This window comes from Camelina sativa, chromosome 15 (assembly GCF_030686135.1).
Source record: "Camelina sativa cultivar CO46 ecotype springtype chromosome 15, ASM3068613v1".
NCBI classification, from domain to species: Eukaryota; Viridiplantae; Streptophyta; class Magnoliopsida; order Brassicales; family Brassicaceae; genus Camelina; species Camelina sativa.
The window spans coordinates 31,440,174-31,459,662 of NC_141894.1; the positions used below are offsets into that span (position 1 = coordinate 31,440,174).

At 32.6% G+C, this 19,489-nt stretch overlaps 3 protein-coding genes across 3 annotated transcripts; 2 read left to right on the top strand and 1 right to left on the bottom strand.

The window, feature by feature from the left end:
• The first annotated feature begins 4,060 nt into the window (after nt 1-4,060).
• On the top strand, nt 4,061-5,185 carry LOC147927394 (uncharacterized). Its single transcript, XM_087487436.1, has 3 exons — nt 4,061-4,337; nt 4,499-4,710; nt 4,829-5,185. Exons 1-3 carry the CDS (start codon nt 4,061-4,063, stop codon nt 5,183-5,185), a joined length of 846 nt encoding a protein of 281 aa, XP_087343562.1.
• A 6,382-nt stretch (nt 5,186-11,567) lies between these two features.
• On the bottom strand, nt 11,568-13,829 carry LOC147927395 (uncharacterized). Its single transcript, XM_087489487.1, has 2 exons — nt 13,800-13,829; nt 11,568-12,707 (listed from the first exon to the last, which is right to left on the bottom strand). The coding sequence occupies exon 2, from the start codon at nt 12,688-12,690 to the stop codon at nt 11,710-11,712; it is 981 nt and encodes a 326-aa protein (XP_087345613.1). The 5' UTR covers nt 12,691-12,707; nt 13,800-13,829; the 3' UTR covers nt 11,568-11,709.
• Nucleotides 13,830-15,693: 1,864 nt separating this feature from the next.
• On the top strand, nt 15,694-18,113 carry LOC104747929 (protein SPEAR1-like). The gene is made up of 5 exons (XM_010469638.2): nt 15,694-16,205; nt 16,732-16,821; nt 17,147-17,187; nt 17,286-17,361; nt 17,737-18,113. Exons 1-5 carry the CDS (start codon nt 15,975-15,977, stop codon nt 17,839-17,841), a joined length of 543 nt encoding a protein of 180 aa, XP_010467940.1. The 5' UTR covers nt 15,694-15,974; the 3' UTR covers nt 17,842-18,113.
• Nucleotides 18,114-19,489: the final 1,376 nt, after the last annotated feature.

Sequence of the window (19,489 nt, forward strand, 5' to 3'; positions counted from 1 at the left end):
TTGGAAAAGCACCATGGTAATCGACATAATTAATCTTACTACATATGAAAGTATATAAGAAACCCTTATGGTCTTATTGAAATTATATAATATTGTCTTCATATAATTTTTAGACTCGGGACAGACAGAGTATGCGTCCCTCGCGGTTTATTGAGACTAGGCTGGATCGTTCTGTAATATTCCAATGGTTGCCGCAAGAAATGACGTCGTAGCTCCAAAATTATCTCTTTCTGTCACGTAGGGAAAAGGATACTTCCTTCAACCTATGAAACAGCCAAAAACTCGAGAGAACTGGTAGTGCGCTTTGGCTTCGTTGTATTTATCTTGCTGGTGCGGGCTGTCGGGGAACTCTACAAGGATCTTGCCGCATGTCCCTCTTTCGTATTGATTAGCGCCCCGACGATACAAGTTGACATGGTGATTGGTGACACACAACTCTTCGCCTGCTTCACGTGGTCACGGGAGTCTATAGTTTGTGTTAATAGTCGAGGAAGCTTCGTTGACACAAATCACTATATTCTCTTATGTCTCTAATCAAGATATATATCAAAATAAGACAATGATCTTTCATGATCTATGTATAATATTCGCCCACGTGGGTCAACCAATGACGATCTCGTATCGTTTTCTTAAAATTGTGTTTGGTGAAATACGATTTCGTTTACAACTCTTATCTATTCATTGAGTTAAATGTTTATAAACATTTATTTTGGAAACTTATATGGTAAAGTGTTGTGGTAATTATAGTTACGAGAAAATTCTATTATTAGTAAATTACTAGTAAATTCTATTATTGTATATATCATCTACCTTTTTAGTGTTAAGTATTAGTATATAGGTCCTATAGGCGTATGTATTATCGCAATTTCTTAACTTGACTACTTGTTGGTCTCATGACCCGATTTTTCTTCTTAGTCAAACTCTTACTCTTTTTGTTTTTTTTTCCGATAACCCGATGTTCATCCTCTTCACTTGAATAGTCCATTTTGTCCATTACAAAAACTAGCAACTTTAATGCAGTTCCCGAGACTTGTTCCAATGCTATTTAGGGTTTCTTCAAAGTCGACTCATTTGAAGAATGACGGATATTTGGACGATGGTTTGAATGAATGATAGTTAGAGTCTTGAACGTCGGCTTACAAATGATAGATTTCTTAGCCGGATGCTAGTTCAATACTATATTACGTTTAATTAGCGTCATATTTTAGTCCTCGAAAGAGCTTGGCGACGTCGTGTCATCTACAATGTGGTGCAAAAAGGTGTATCAACTTTTTAGCAAATGACAGTTCCATCAAAAGAATAAAATTAAATAATGTAATTTCTTAGCCACTTATTTTGAAAGGTTAATTATATAAGCATATTAAGATAGGAAAAACGGATTAACTCACCTGCTTATCCCTTAATTTTAACTCTCCACATCCTCTCATTAGAAAGTTAGCTGAGTTTTATATCCTCTCAAAAGGAATCTATTTTTTTTTGTTCTGGTCAACAGATGGAATCTAATTGAATTAGTTAAAACTTCTATGTTTCGTTTTTAAAATAATATTTAAAATACATGCTATAATTTTATAGACTTTGATAAGTCTTTGTTGCCTTATTTACCTAAAGATATCCTAGTTATTCAAATAAACAATGGCCAAATCGGTTCATCTAGTCGTACGTTATCTTCTACGATAAACTTCATAAACATCATTAATTTTAACTTGAAAAAAAAACAATCAGCAAATTGATTTCCACTGATATATATATATATATATATATATATATATATAATATATGTTTATAATAGTTTTTTTTAATTTATATTAGCTATAAAGATATATGTTCTATCATTTAAAATCTTATTATATACATACAAAACTGTGTAGCTTGTGGTGATGGTAAAATTACAAAGGTATGAATGTCAAATTACGTTGTATCAAAATTCAAGGAACGAAAAGAAATTCAAAGTTATTAACAGAAGAAGCATCACTCCACATGTGCGGGGCTTTAGATTCTTTGAAGCTCGCATATTGGAGTTCCCAAGGTCTTCTCTATCTATCTAGGTTGTACGATACGATATTATAAGACCTTATCTTTATAACTCTCAGTTTTATCTTCCAATGTATCTGCTCAAATTGTATCCTTCAAATTAACAATGTTGTTGTAGTATATGTTGTAAAGGCCAAGGGTAGACAAAAGAATATTATCACAAATTTTAATAGAAAACAAATGATTTATCAGTGGTTTTTGCGAAGCAAAACTTGACACAGCGATAAACACAAAAAGTTTAATATGTTGAAGTTATTTTTTTTTTTTCCTTTTTTGTGAACAACCATATATTTATTTATGTGACCAGAATCCCACGTTATAAATAATTTAATCAGCATGATTAGTACCAATAAAACAGGATATGCCTTAGATATCATTATATATTACTATATATTATATATATATGTCCGATGTTTTTTTTCCATTTTATGATTGAACAAAATTCTATCTTTTTTTTTCAATAATATAGTTTTGTAATCTGTCTTATATCTGCAGTATTTGTTAAGCAAAACCAATTATCAAGATCCACAGACTGAGCATGACAAAATTTATCATTCCTAATTGCTTTCTGTAGACCACATGTATTAGTCTTTGACTTAAGAACTAAAATATTAGTCTTCAACAATGTCATCCAATGAGTTTAAGGGCCTAATGATGGTAACTATAGAGCCTAACAATGAGATATGGTGGGAAAATAGTAATGGTAGAGCTTAATGATAGATATGATGGGGATTGGAACCGAATTAAAATTAAAATAATACATGAAAACAAAGAAAATTTAAGAGAGGGTTAAGAATCTCTTGGTGGCGATGGTGAATACGAAAGACCGTCGACCGAAATATATGGTCAGGTTAAAAGTTATGAAAAATTACGATGGAGATAAAACAAAATAGAAAAGTATAGTGAAGGTTAAAGATGTCATTTTATCTATGAAGTTCTCACAGAATCATGTAGCTCATTAGTTATTATTAGTTTTTTTTTTTTTGAGTCAAATGCTATTTTGTGTATGGACAATACTTGAGTGAACCTCTTTATTCGTCTTCTTATAAAATAACGAAACAAAATCTTTATACATCATTGTAAAATTAAAAACTCAGATTGCTCTTTTATAAACTAAACCGATAGATAGTTTCGTTTCAGTTGTAAAATCTAAACCCTAACTACCTCATTTGTTAACTCAAACCGATATATAATTTCGTGAGGTGGTTATAATTTAGATTTTACAATTAGAACAAAATTATATGTCAGTTTGGGTTTACAAATGAGGTGGTTGAGGTTTAAATTTTACAATTAAAACGAAATTATATATCAGTTTGGATTTACAAATGAGATGGTTAGAGTTAGATTTTATAAATAAAACAAAATTATCTATCGGTTTGGTTTATAAAAGAGGGATTTGAGTTTTTAAATTTACAATGTTGTATACAAATTTTGTTTCTTTATTTTATAAGGAGGTGAATTTTTAAAAAAGTTTCCTTAGGGGTGAATCGAAGTATTGCCCTCTTGTTTTTATGTGGTAGTCTGAATTTTTTTGATATTTTTGTATTCGAATTTAGTCTTTTTCTAATAAGTTAAAATACTTATATATATCCTAAAATAAAAACCTATCATTATCGGCTTTAGTAAAATATATATCCTCTTGTGTGTTAGTAAACAGTTGGGTGGACTCGGTTTTAGGAATGTGGATGATTTTAATTCGGTTTTACTGGCCAAGCAGCTATGGCGTCTGATTGATGTTCCGGACTCACTTTTTGCCAGGGTTTTTAAAAGTAGGTACTATAGGAATACGCATCCTTTGGATCCGATTAGGTCATACTCTCCCTCCTATGGATGGAGGAGTATATGTTCTGCTTGCTCTCTGGTTAATAAAAGGCTTATTAAACGGGTTGGCTCCGGGGACACCATTTCCATATGGTCTGACCCTTGGGTACCAGCTCAATTCCCGAGAGCAGCTTTAAGTAAGGGCATGGTAAAGGACTCTTCTCTTCAAATGAATCAGTTAATTGATCGACAGACAAACACTTAGCGTATGGATATGCTTAATGAGCATTTTGATCCACTAGATGTTGCATTGATAGGGGCTATCCCATTGGGTGGTAACCAAAAGGATGATCCTTTCGGTTGGCATTTTACGAAAATTGGGTTGTATACGGTTAAATCAGGCTACCACACTGCACGTCATGATGTATTTCGGACTTTTGCGGCCACTAGTTCTGGCCCGGAAATTACCTCCCTCCTCGCTAGTGTATGGAGGGTTCGTTGCCCTCCTAAAATTCAACATTTTATGTGGCAGGTTTTATCTGGATGTATTTCGGTTTTGGCAAATTTGGGTCGACGGGTATTGCTTGTGATCTAGGTTAAGTACAGTGTGGGGCGGATGCGGAAACAATAAACCATGCACACGTGCCGGTCGGGCCTATTTCCTTCCCGTCAGATTTAGTGTATGCAAATGTTGACCACTTTTTAGGTCAGCAGAATCCTGGGGCTCATGTTGCGGCTTTCCCTTGGCTTATGTGGTATATTTGGAAAGCGAGGAATGCACGCTTTTTTGAAAATATTGTGGAGCGGCCGGAGGATATTGTTAGGATAGCAGAGGGAGAAGCTTCATTGTGGCAGCAGGCTCAGGTGGAGGTCGATCTGGAGACCTCTTCCTCAATCCCCGTAGTTTCAGGGATCCTAGTTAGGGGGCAACTGCTTCCCTCCCTACGGTTTTTTGGGATATCGATGCTTCATAGATGGATCTTGGAAAGCAGGTGATCCGTTTGCAGGTGCTGGATGGTGTTGTATCTCATCCCAGACTCCGTCACCGATTTTGGGAGCCAAGAATTTCCGGCGAAGTTTATCTCCATTACATGCTGAAGCTGAAGCGTTCTTTTGGGCGATGCGATGCATGATCGGCCATGATTTCAGAGAGGTGGCTTTCTATACAGACTGTTCAGATTTGGTGAAGATGGTGTCTTCTCCTTCCGACTGGCCAGCGTTCTCGGCGTACCGTGACGACATCAAGATAGATAGAGAGGAATTTTCTTCTTTCTCTTTATCTTTAGTTTCTAGAAATGTTAATGTAAGTGCGGATTCTTTGGCACGCCAAACGCGTACATCTCTGCATCAAGTTTTGTTTGCAAACAATTTCCCACCTAATTGGTTCGTTTGAGCTGATCTTTTGTTGACAAAACAAAAAAAAACCTATCATTATATATCCCAGGATAAATAGACATCACCCAATTGAATTTCGAATATTTATCGGCTAAAATCTTACTTTAAAATTTGATTTTCTAAATGTTCATTATTGGTTGTTAATGCTCGATTATGTTTTAAAAACAGTCAAATATTTAACGATCAGAGAGATAATAGAAAATTAAGAACTCATAATGAAATGCTTTGATAAAATAATATACAGAAATGACTTTAGGTCTGATTGGCTCTCGAGGTAAGTAGCAGGATCAAAGGGATTTGATTCGAGAAAAATGATTTTTATATAAAATCCTTAACAAATCAATTATTTGCATATTATTAAAACATTATACGAGTAAAGACAGAGTGTGTTATAATGTAGTAGGGGAAATGCATGTGCACACAATCTACAGTAGATATTATTTCGTATAAAATATTCATTTGTTTAATTGTTAATAAATACTCTCTCCACTATGCTCTGTCTGTTTTGGTATTATGCTCTCTTCATTACTCATCAAATCACTTAATAATCTCAACATAATCCCCTATTTTGATACACTTTTCTCGATCTCTAATTTATTTCAATCATTGTGGTCATAATTGTTTTATTTTGTGGATGTATACATTTATAAGTACAGTATGTATGTCACACACACATATATATATATATATATACACACACATTCTTGTAAATTGGAAAAAAATCCATATTATTGGTTTTACTTTCCTAAACATATTTTATAGAAGGTTTTGTTACAGTATATAAATATAGAGGATGAAAATGTGCATGAGATGAACTAATTTCAGGTTATAACCATACCAAAAACCTTGATATAAAAACTGGAATTAGTTTTAATGTAATAAGCGATGCTAAGATACGATTTTGTTTTGTGAAAAAAAAAAAGAGAAATTCTCAAAAATAGCATCAAAATAAGTTTTTTTTCCAACTTTAGCAGAAATCTCTAAAATTCCAAAAATAGCTTCAAAATTAATCTTTCAAAATAAAATTCTAAATCCAAAATACTAAACCCTACCCCTTAAAACTATATTCTAAATGTGAAATTGGAAACCCGAACCTAAAAAAAAAAATTCTAAAAATTAATTTGAAATATTTTAATGTGTTAAATATTGCTAATTTTTGAAAATTTATGGAATGTATGCTATAATTATCCATAAAACTTGTTTTAGTGCTATTTTAGGGTATTTCTAAAAAAATGGATTTAACTTTAGTTTTACAAATTTAATGCTAATAAAATCAAACCAATATATAATAGAATTTTATGAATAAATAAAAATACATAAATGAATAAAAGGAATTTTTACATAATTTTTTTTTTGAAAGATAAAAAATGCTTCTGTATGTATTTTGCTAATTAAAAAAAAAATATTTTGATAATAACTTCGAAGTTGTTTTTTTTTTGTTCACCCTACGATTTGAATCTTTGATTAGTGACTTACTGTGATATTCCCACATGACCGCACGTACGCGTGTTTGTAACCAGTAAAGATCTTTTAACCCAAAACAAAAATATTACGTGTATATCATCTCATGTTTTCTTATCATGAATTTCAATTTTTCTGCTCTGCATCGTATCTATTCAAAGCCTACATATTTGAGGTTCTCGAATTGATAGACCTACTATATTTATAAGGGTCATGCTGAAAAAAAGAATATTCAACGTCAGCAGGACTTACACGTGTCTTTCCAATATTGGTTAATCCAAAAGTGACACCTCCTTGCTACATTTCTTATATACGTATACAATATTTTAGTTTCCCTTCAGAGCTAATTAAGGCTACGACATGTTCTAAGAATCACATGTTTCACGAGTCCACGACATAAGTTTATACTTAACATTTATTGGATTAGAATTAGTAGTTACACAATATTTATATTCTTTGGATCGTTATTCAACGTAGCTTTGATAGGTCCATTTAACAACCTAGCTAGGGTTAGAATTTACACAATCATGCTTACCCATAAAGTTATCATAAACCGTCAAAAGAATTATTTTTATTCTAAATCGAACATATTAACTTGAAGCAACAAAACAAACCCATTACAATAGATCGTTAGCTTTTGATTAATATTTTGGTGACGAGAGCAAAATTATTACATGTTTTTCTGTCATATTAATTAATTTGTATAATTGTATATATTGATCGATAAACAACGATGATATGTACATATCTATCAACAATATTTAATGGTCAGAAAGAGCATATCCAATAGAACAAACTGTTAGTCTTATAATCGATGAATAAATTAAATAAGTGAATATGTACTATGGTTTTTGTAAGAAAATTAAATGTCCAGATGTATAAAATAATAATTAAATGTTTAATTAATAACCTTCTTACAGAATCTCAAGATTTGATCTGAGGTTTAGGATTTCATGGGATAATTTTTAAATCTGAAAAGATAAAAGAATGAAGGAGTTGTTTTATTTAAGTAATAAATATATGATTAATTTTGTAATATATATCTATATATATGTAATGAGAAGAGTAGGAGAAGGAAAGGAATTTACATGCGTTCTCTTGCATTCGTAATAATGTATATTTCATATGAACGAATACATTGGTATTTATAGATAAAAATTGAGACAAATATTACTGTGAGTTATAATGACAATTGGGCTCCATTTTCACTTCCATACGTAAAGTCTTGACTTTTGTAACACTCCCCCTTGGAGTCCATTGTCATTTGTCCTTTTGATGTGTTTCGCTGCCTCGTTAAAAACCTTTCTAGGAAACTTGTTGAGAAAAACCATAGTAAGGTAAAAGAGTACAATCACACCTGCTCCCCCTCGAATGACTTAGTGTAACACTTCAGAGGTTCCGTTGATGACGCATCCCAATGTTATGGACATGTTTTCTGAATATTGAAGTAGGTAACGACTTTGTGAAAAGATCTGCTGCATTGTCAGAAGACCTAACATATCTTATTTCAAGTACCTTATTCTTCTCAAGCTCTTGGGTATATAAGAAGTACTTTGGAGGGATGTGTTTAGTTCTATCGCTTTTGATATATCCTTCTTTAGTCTGAGCAACACATGCAGCATTATCTTCATATAAGATAGTTGGCTCTATATTTACGTTGATCCCACTACTTGACATAATGTGTTGACTTATTGACCTAAGCCATACACACTCTTTACTTGCCTCATGGAGTGCGATGATTTCAGCATGATTTGAGGAAGTAGCTACTAAACTCTGTTTTTGAGAACGCCAAGATATGGCGGTGCCCCCAACAATAAAAACATATCCAGTTTGTGATCGAGCTTTGTGTGGATCTGATAAATATCCTGCATCTGCAAAACCCACCATTTGACCCTTTGAGTCTTTAGGATAAAATAATCCTAAATCAATAGTCCCTTGAAGATAACGAAAGACATGTTTTATCCCATTCCAATGTCTTTGTGTAGGAGATGAGCTGAACCTTGCCAAAAGGTTAACTGCAAATGATATATCAGGTCGAGTGCAATTTGCAAGGTACATTAGTGCTCCAATTGCACTTAGATACGGTACTTCAGGACCAAGTATCTCCTCATTTCTTTCATGTGGTCGGAAGGGATCCTTTTCAATATTAAGTGATCTAACGACCATTGGTGTACTGAGAGGATTTGCTTTATCCATATGAAAGCGTTTTAAAACTCTTTTAGTGTATGTGGATTGGTGTACAAATATTCCCTTATGAGAATGTTCAATTTGTAAACCAAGACAAAACTTTGTTTGTCCGAGATCTTTCATCTCAAACTCTCCTTTTAAATAGTTTGTTGCTTTTTGTATTTCCTCTTGAGTTCCAATGATATTTAGATCATCAACATAGACCGCGATAATTACAAATCCGGATATTGTTCTCTTGATAAAAACACAAGGGCATAGAGGATTATTCACATATCCTTCTTTAGTTAAGTGCTCACTAAGACGATTATACCACATACGCCCAGATTGCTTTAAACCATATAATGATCTTTGTAATTTTATTGCACATAATTCTTTTGGTTTAGAAGTTAACGTTTTAGGCATATTAAATCCATCAGGAATTTTCATATAGATATCACTATCTAATGATCCATATAAATATGCCGTTACAACATCCATGAGACGCATCTCTAGATTTTTATCAGCTGCTAGACTCATTAAAAATCTAAATGTGATAGCATCCATAACGGGAGAATATGTTTCCTCGTAATCAATCCCAGGTCTTTGAGAAAAACCTTGGGCCACAAGACGAGCTTTGTACCTTGTTATCTCATTTTCTTCATTACGTTTTCGGACGAAAACCCATTTATAACCAACAGGTTTTACACCCTTAGGTGTGGCCACAATTGATCTGAATACATTTCTTTGATTAAGAGAATCAAGTTCGACTTGTATTGCATCTTTCCATTTTATCCAGTCATGTCTCTTTTGACATTCATATACTGACCTTGGTTCTGGATCTTCGATTTCTTCATTTATTTCCTTTGAAACAAGATAGGAAAAAACATCATCCATTTTCTTTTGATTCCATATCTTTCCACTATAAATATAGTTGATAGAAATCTCATGATTTTCTTCAGATTCATGCTGCTCTATATTGGTGGAAGAATCATGATTCGTTTTTTCCATAATATTCTCTGTCATTTTGGGAGCGTCATGTTTTTCAACTTCCTTTCTTTTTCTAGGATTTTTATCCTTCGCACCAATTGGTCTACCACGCTTTAAGCGTATTTTAGACTCATGTGTTTCATCAATTTTCCCATGTTCTTGTGCGATTTCAATTCTAGCAGGAGCATTTGCTGCTGGTATATGTGATTTAGTTACCGTCTTGATATCTACAAATGCATCAGGTAGTTGATTGGCTATACTCTGTAAATGCATAATTCGTCGAACTTCTAGTTCTGACTGCTTTGTGGGAGGATCAAGGTGTAACAGCGATGGTACACACCATTTGATATCCTTTTCCATCTTTTTATTTTCTCCCCCTAGAACCGGAAATTCTTTTTCATCAAAATGACAATCTGCAAAACGTGCAGTAAATACGTCACCAGTTTGAGGTTCTAGGTATCATATAATTGACAGAGAGTCACAACCAACATATATTCCCAACCTTCTCTGTGGTCCCATTTTAGTACGTTGTGGGGGTGCAATCGGTATATATACCGCACAACCAAATATTTTTAGATGAGAAATATTTGGTTCTCGACCAAATGCTAATTGTAGTGGAGAATAATTATGATATGCACTTTGCCTTATGCGTATAAGTGGTTCAGCATGCAAAATAGCATGTCCCCATATTGAGGTTGGTAGTTTTGATCTCATGATCAATGGTCTTGCAATTAATTGCAGACGTTTAATTAAAGATTCTGCCAATCCATTTTGTGTATGCACATGGGCAACAGGGTGTTCAACATTGATCCTTGTTACCATACAATAATCATTGAATGCTTGGGACGTGAATTCACCAGCGTTATCTAATCTAACTCCTTTAATTGGATAATCAGGAAACTGAGCTCTTAGTTTGATTATCTGAGTCAGAAATCTCGCAAATGCCATATTTCGAGATGATAACAAACAAACATGTGACCATCTACTAGACGCGTCTATCATTACCATGAAATAATAGAATGGTCCACATGGTGGGTGTATAGGTCCACAAATGTCACCTTGAATTCGTTCAAGAAACTTTGGTAATTCTTTATCGATTTTGGTTGGCGATGGCCTTATAATCAGTTTTCCTAGAGAACATGCAACACATGTCATTTTATTCCCCTGATAAATCTCTTGGGGTTTCAGTGAATGTCCATGTGAGCTCTCTATAATTTTTCGCATCATTGTGGTGCCTGGGTGACCAAGGCGATCATGCCACAATGTGAAATCATTTTGATTTCTTTTGATCACAAGGTGTGATTCTATTGAATTTATGTATGTATGGTGCAAACCTGACGGGAGTCTTGGTAATTTTTCCAACACATGTATTTTCCCCGATTTTTCAGAAGTAATGTACATGAACTTCTTTCCATTCTCAGTTGCAGACTGAGTGTCATATCCCTGAAGGTATATGTCTTTAAAACTCAACAAATTCCTCTTTGAATTTGGAGAAAATAATGCATTGTTTATTGAAAACTTGGTCCCGTTAGGTAATGCAAAATTTGCTTTACCAGTCCCTTCAATTAAGTCGGTGGGACCTGATATTGTATTAACAATAACCTTTGTTGATTTCAGATCGGAGAAATATTTGTTATGTTTCAGAATAGTGTGCGTTGTTCCACTATCTGGTATGCAAATGTCTCCATGATTTGTCTTAGATAATGTTCCACTTGTAATGTGATCCATTTGGTTCTGTGTGAAATAAATATAATCGGTTAATAGAAATTGAAAACAAATTTATTCATAAAGCACACAATAATTATACAAGATAGGTAATAGAAGCACACAAATATGGGAAATTTCAAACAAACATCGACTTATTTATGGCATAATTGTCGGAAATTCGAGTTTCATAAGACAAGCATTTCAGTTTTCTGCAAGGACATCCTCATCAGGATCATTTGCGAAGTCAGCAGCCTCAAGGTGGGTTGTACCCTCAGAATGTTCCGCAAGGTTCACTTCCTTTCCTTTTCCCTTAGCGGATTCTTTGTACAGAGCACAAAGATGTGCAGGGGTTCGGCATACCTGAGACCAATGTCCCTTAGTGCCACATCTGAAACAAGCACTCTCACGTTTCTGGGTGGTATTTGCTTGGATTTCTTTTCCTTTCGGACTCTGTTCAGAGCGAATCCATTGGTATGACTTCCTGCTTTGAGGGTTATAGCTTCTCCCGCGTCCGCGATAGTTTTGACGACCGCGTCCTCGAAAAGCTCTATTTTCTCTCACCGGATTTTTAACATCCAATGCATTAACCTCAGGAAATGCTTTTGATCCGGTGGGTCGAGACATGTGATTCTTGATGAGGAGCTCATTATTCTTTTCAGCTATTAAGAGCGCCACAATCAAATCTGAGAATTTGGTGTATCCACGCAACCTATATTGTTGCTGCAGAGTGATGTGATTCTTGTGAAACGTGGTGTACGTTTTCTCAAGCATCTGAGATTCAGTGATGGTTTCACCACAATATCTTAGCTTAGCGACAATTCCCAACATGGCTGAATTGTAATTCATCACCTTGTCAAAGTCTTGGAATCTTAGACTTTGCCATTCATCCCGAGCAAGTGGGAGAGTTATGTCCCTTTGATGATCAAATCGATCCTTCAGGGACTTCCACAACTCTTTGGGATCTCTCATGTGTGCATAATCATATATGACATTTTCATCAAGGTGTCTTCTAAGAAAGATCACCGATTTTGCCTTTTCTTGGTCCGTCGATTTATTATTATCTTTTATGGTTTCAGTTAACCCATAAGACTGTAGATGTAATTCGACATTGGTAGTCCAAGATATGAAGTTAGCTCCAGTGATATCTAAGGCCGGGAATTGGAGCTTCTCGATGTTTGCCATTTTGTTTTTCTTTCTTTCTATAAAATAAAATCATAAAAACATAATTAGAGATTTCATTTATTTTAATTTTAAAACATAGGAGGTGCTTGCATAAGTAGCGCAATTACAAGAAACACAATTACATAAAAAAATAAAATAAGAACCATCAAAAATTCTTCGGGAGAAAACTCTCCAAAGAGTAAACCGTAAATAGCAACAATTATAAAACCTATTACAAAAACTAAGAATGGATGAATCATTTTTCCTAGTAAAACTAATTAATTTCTTAGGAAGATTTTTGAAAGAGATGAAAAATTTGAGAGAAATAGATGAGTAAAAATGAGTGTATATATAGATTAATTTCACTGTTCATTAGCCGTTTAAGTAGCCGTTTGAAAAGTGAGAATAAAATTTATTTAATTTTTTTCATTTGTGACCGTTGAGACTTAAAATAATAAATCAAATTATTTTCTAAGAAAATTTTCATATAATTGATCTACAATAATATGTATTAGTTAAAAGTATAAAATTATATATATGTATATATATTTAGGTGGCAGAGCCTCCTTTTATAAAAATAATAAAATGATAATTATATGGTGATTAAATCATCCATGATAAATTAAAGCAATAAAAAAAACAGTAAGTAAATTATGGTGATTTAAATCATCCATGTTTAAATCAATAAATTAGAACAATAAATAAAAGATGGTGACTTTTAATCATCCATGTTAAAGTAATAAATTAGAACAATAAATAAAATATGGTGACTTTTAATCATCCATGTTAAACAGTTAAAGCAGTAAATTAAATCATAAATAAAAGCAATAAATATGTTATGGTGATTAAAGTCATCCATAAAAACTATAATTAAATTATGGTGACTAAAGTCATCCATAATAGAAAAATAAATCAAAGCAGTAAATAAATCATTATGCATTAAAATGCCATGGGGCGGCAGAGCCGCGCTCCTGTAATAATAAATATCATCTTGATAAAGTGGTCGTGAACTTGGCAGAGTGATTGTGCTGATAACGTGTTTTATTTAAGTAATAAATATATGATGAATTTTGTAATATATATCTATATATATATGTAATGAGAAGAGTAGGAGAAGGAAAGGAATTTACATGCGTTCTCTTGCATTCGTAATAATGTATATTTCATATGAACGAATACATTGGTATTTATAGATAAAAATTGAGACAAATATTACTGTGAGTTATAATGACAATTGGGCTCCATTTTCACTTTCATACGTAAAATCTTGACTTTTGTAACAGGAGTTTATTATTTTGATTTTTCCTCAAAAAAAGGAAGGAGTTTATTTGCTTGTAAATGAATACATAAATTAAAAATTATACTAAATGTATCTGTTTTTTTAATTCATTGCAACTTGCAAGGATATAATTTCAGAAAAACCATGATTTTTTAAATGGTAACTGAACTTGTTCACATGTCTTGCATTTGCATAACTGATTGGCCTGACACAACACAGCAAATAAGAACTTAGATATAAAAAATTTATAAAATACAAGACAAATTGTAAGCCAATGCTGCCAATCCAATCATGCGTAAATCAACTCAATGACGATGGATGGTTATTTCCTTAATTCGTTAAACACACTATACTACATATATATATATATATACTGTATAGTGTACATATAAAAACCCATAAATACCATTTTCTCATGTACCACTTTCTTTTTTTTTGACCTCATGTACCACTTTCTTATAAATACATATATAGTATCATTATTAGATCATGAGATATATAGTTATCTGGTTAATTAGTTTTTTTTTTTAAATATGGTCTTTGAATATTGAATCTACAAATTAAAATAAGAATCTAATATGTTAAATTTAGACTTATCTTGGGCTTCTAACTAAAAACCAATTGACAATTAGTAGATTGATCATAACCCTTTATATATTAATGATAGTTTCTTTATTCTTCAGATGTGGAACTTAGATTGTATCTCAACAATCTTTCTTTCAAACCAAGTACCACATGTGGGATATTAACATGCCTCCTCTAGATGATAACTCCATCTCGAACCGATCTCACTTGGACCGATAATAAACCTTTTTTCGAGCCCCCATATGTTAAATTTGGGCTTATCTTGGGCTTCTAACTAAAAACCAATTGGCAATTAGTAGATTGATCCTAACCTTTTATATATTAATGATAGTTTCCTTATTCTTCAAATGTGGGACGTGGATTGTATCTCAACATAACAAAATATCCTTGTATTATAGTAATAAATAAGTGTTGACAGAAAAATAAGTGCATTTAAGACATTATCACATTATGTGTTATACAGTACAATATAATATTTTATATACTAACAAGTTTAATTATTTCCTGTTCTTATTATTAGTAAGCCTTTATGAAAAATGTTTTGAAATGCTGTGATATATATTTGCTGGCAGTTAATTTTTTGGTATGATCTTCTATTTTTTGGATATGAGTTCGATTTAGTATGAAATAACTGTAATAATATGAAGATGAAAAAAATCGAAAAATAGTTTTTTCAAACAAACAAAAAATCGAAAATAGTATACAACGTGGATTATAAACCATATCAAAATTAATCAAATACATATGTGTGTATATATTAGCATCGGAATTCAACATCGATTATCTATTATAATGGTCAATAATATACGAAAATATTATAATAACAATCTAACTATATTCGTTATGTGGGTCAATATGAAATATTAGTTTAATAAGTCCGATTTTATATAATATAATATGAGTTTCTCGATTAGAGCATGAATAATAATTATATCAAAGACAAGGAGAGCTGAATAATTTAGATCGAATCAACATTGAAGTCTTTTGTGTTAGAAGTCATCCAAAACCGAGAAATAGTTAAGAAAATTAAGCTAATCATCCAAATTATTTTATTGCACAATCATTGTAATTAATTAAATTGTAAACTAATTAAGAATAAAATAAAAAGAAAGTTGCAAAATCAAAATAAGGGCATAAAATCTACGTAATGTAATGTATTTGTGTGCGTGGCGTATCTATTGAAATCTGGACACAATCTGATCCAGCGATGCAGTAGTTATACTAAGGGTTTTTTTATTTTATTTTCTAAATTTAAAATAAAATTATTTTTTAGAAAGCTTATAAAAAAATGAGATCACCAATTCACCATGTAAGAGATCTCTCTAATTTCTTAGCTCAAAGCAAAGACAAATCATTTCTCTCTTTCTCTCCATAGAGAAGACTCTCTCTTTCTAGTTTTCTTGATCTTCCGGTGTCCTTTAAGACGATCAAGCTAGGAAACATGGGAAGTAGTTTCTTTGGTAGACCAAACATGGGAGGATCTTCGCCATCTTCATCGTCTCCAACGTCGTCTTCTTCTTCTCCGACGACAAGAAGAGGGAAAAAGAATGGCTCAGAGAAGCCCAAGCAGCCACAGAGAGGTCTCGGAGTAGCACAATTGGAGAAGATTAGATTACACGGCGAAATTAGTTGCAATAGCTTCAACAATTATAACCCTTCTTTGTATCCTCAGGTAACATATACAGTCTCTACTTAATATAACCAAGAGATTCCGATCCGACACGTAGAAGTTTCAAAGTTTAAGACAACCACTGGTTGGGTTAACAGGAACATAGATATGAGCCATTAAACGTCCACTAATTAAGACCCCATAAGTTGGTTGACATAGTAGGTTTTGCTTTTATCTGATCATCAGATCCTTTTACAAAAGCCGACCAAGTTTTTATTCATTGTCCCGTGGCCTTTTGATGTTTGACCACTTAATCATAAGTAGACTTCTTTTTCTTTGGGTTCAGTTAAGGATATGGAATTAGTCAGTTGAAATTCTATTTACAATAGATCTCGTATAACTTGTACCTTATGTTGTTGTAAAGCTCACGAGGGCAGTTTCCACACATTTCTTAAGATCTGCACTTCATAAAATTTATGAAATAGATTAATTTACTGAATTTGTATAGTTATCGATCTAATTCCATAATTTTCAAGTGTATATATACGTTTTATATTAATTAAAACTTCGTATGTAAATTGATATATAGGAGGATGTGAGGATGCAAGGATATTCATCCATACCATCATCATCACCATCACAATCTTCGTCTCCTTACGGTTTCTATCCAAACATGATGGTATAATTGCTTTCCCTTTAATGCTGTATATGTGTGCCTTTTGTAGAGATGATATTTAATTTTGTTATATTCAGCAACATATGTAGGGTTGGGGTATATGAAGAAGAATAAAGTACTTAACTCCCTAGCTAATATGATTAGTTTAGGTAACTATTTACTTTTTAATGTGAATATCACATAGGGAAATATTCAACAAGATTTGGCCGATCATTTTTCCATGTTTCACAAAACTCATTTCAAACGATTATAAAAAAAAAAAAAAAAAAACTATAATGTAAACCAAAAATATCAACTACTAACGGTTTATTATTTCTGCTCTTTGCAGATGGGAGTACACAGAGATCAATACGAAAGAGCAAACATGAGGTACGTACATAATCACTTATATGTGTAGGTGTATGTGTTATAAGTTTTAATTTGTATTTTCCTAAAAATAACTTCATTTTTGTTTTTTGTTCAAATAGTTGGAACCCAAGCCACGGCATCTTGGAGAGCCAACATTCTTTCGAACCAAACATCACCAGACGTTTCTTACACGATGTACTTTCTCTATACCCTCAAACATATATGCAGCATATGTGTCAAAATTAGTAATAGTGTGTCACATGATCAAATCTTCAACTGATTAAGGGGTCGAATTGGTAGCTAGTATACACGTTCATTCACATGTCAATGTCATTAGTTCAAAAAATTAACCGATCAATTTCTCTTATCTTGAAAGTTGACATAGAATTTATTTTACTTTCATTATGTTTTTTGGTTCATTATACGTCGTTCATGGTAGCCATATGTATATATATTGGTCAATGTAGTTATGTCATGGTTAAATGATGATTGACATGATTTAAAGTGTTAATGGATTTGTATATAAGTGATTCTAGTAATAACAAAAAAAAGAATTGTCTAAATATGTAGGATCCAAGTTCGACAAGGCGAAGTAAATCTTTGGGATCGGGAAACCAAAACTCGGGATCGAGTGAAAATCAAGAGCTAGATTTGGAGTTGAGATTGTCACTTTGATCATTATTTTTGTAATAGTTTGGTCTTTATAAAATAAAAAAGAAGCGGAATCATTTCAATTTGTAGTCTTTATATCGTAGGGATTGTTTGATCGTCTCAGTAGAAGATGTTTAAAAGAAATGGAGATTGTTTGTATATTTGGGGGGGGGGGGGGGGGGGGAGAGAGAGAGAGAGAGAGAGAGAGAGAGAATTAAAGGTAGATTTATAGAAGAAATGTATGCTTCTGATGCAACACAATGATTTTATCTCACTCTTTTTTTTTTCTTGGGCAACTGATTTTATCTCACTCATGTGTTCTATAAATTAGTACTTCCAGACTACCCCGTAAAGTAACCATTTTATGGTAAATTTCAGTAGAATTAAACATATCAAGGTTTAAGGTTCGTCTAAACATAATACGGTATGCTTATATTATAGCTTACCAAATAAAGAAAAACATAAACTATTTGTGAGCATCACATCGCAAATTTCAAAGTTTTATTTCATTATTCTAAACTCGAGTAAAATGACATTAGTAAGGAAAAAAAAAAGAAATAATTAACAATCAAGCAGTAGCTGGAACCTCATCATCAAGAGGTGAAGAGGTTTTCTTCTTTGCAGCAACAAGTGTTGTTTGGTTTACAATATCCTCCAGCAGGAAACCCTAACTGATGGCAAAGTCCATTGCAGTCGGGTTAACAAAAGATCCACATACTCCAGGACACATCCGATTGTATATTTCAGGTCTTGCCTCTGAACCTGCGAATATTTATTACATTCATAGCCAAAAAAAAACTCGCACTGGTTAACATACATTGCATACACATTCGAATTCTTGGTAAAATAATTTCTTAAAGTTCATACATAACAAAATTAAATATATGACCAAGAAAACTTATTTTGTTAATTGTAAAAGATTACCTGAAATCAAAAGGATGAGAACAAGAGAAATCATCATGAGCGTATTCTTGCTTGCCATTATATTTTTAAAAAATTGTTTGTGTTTCTCTTCTTTGCGTGTCTTAGTCGTGTTATAGAAAATTAAACCATATAAAACCTACTCTATATATAGAGAGATATATATCTATATATATGTGTGTGTGTATAAGCGTTTATCTCAAATCCTCGTATTGATTTTGAATTTCAGTTCGAAATTAGCGGTATTTAATTGTGCAAATTACCAAAATGTAGAAGAGATTTTGTAAATAAATACTCTTTCTTTGTGGCTGATTCTTTCTTTCGAAATTCAAGATTCTGATATCTTTTGCCATCAGTATTTATTCTCTTAGTCCAAATATCTCTCTATCCAAGGACGACTGGACGAGTAGACTGGGGCCTATCCAAGCTGTTATTAAGAATAGTTTACGTAATAGCTTTCAAAAACATTATGATAGAAACTTTCTATCAAAGTCATTTTTCAAAAACAAAAAGCCCAAGTAAATATATAAAACGGTAAGAAAAAATGAAATGTCTAAAAACCATAGAAACAGTATACCATTCATTATTTAAAAATTTAATGATTGCAAAACCAGACCAAAAAGCTAACGAATGCAGGCCACGTCTTCGAATTCGAAGTCATAGCTACAAAAATAATGAATCGTCACTCGTCAGTCAACACTTCATCACCCATATAACTTATATATATTGTTGTGTCTAAAAAATAACTTTT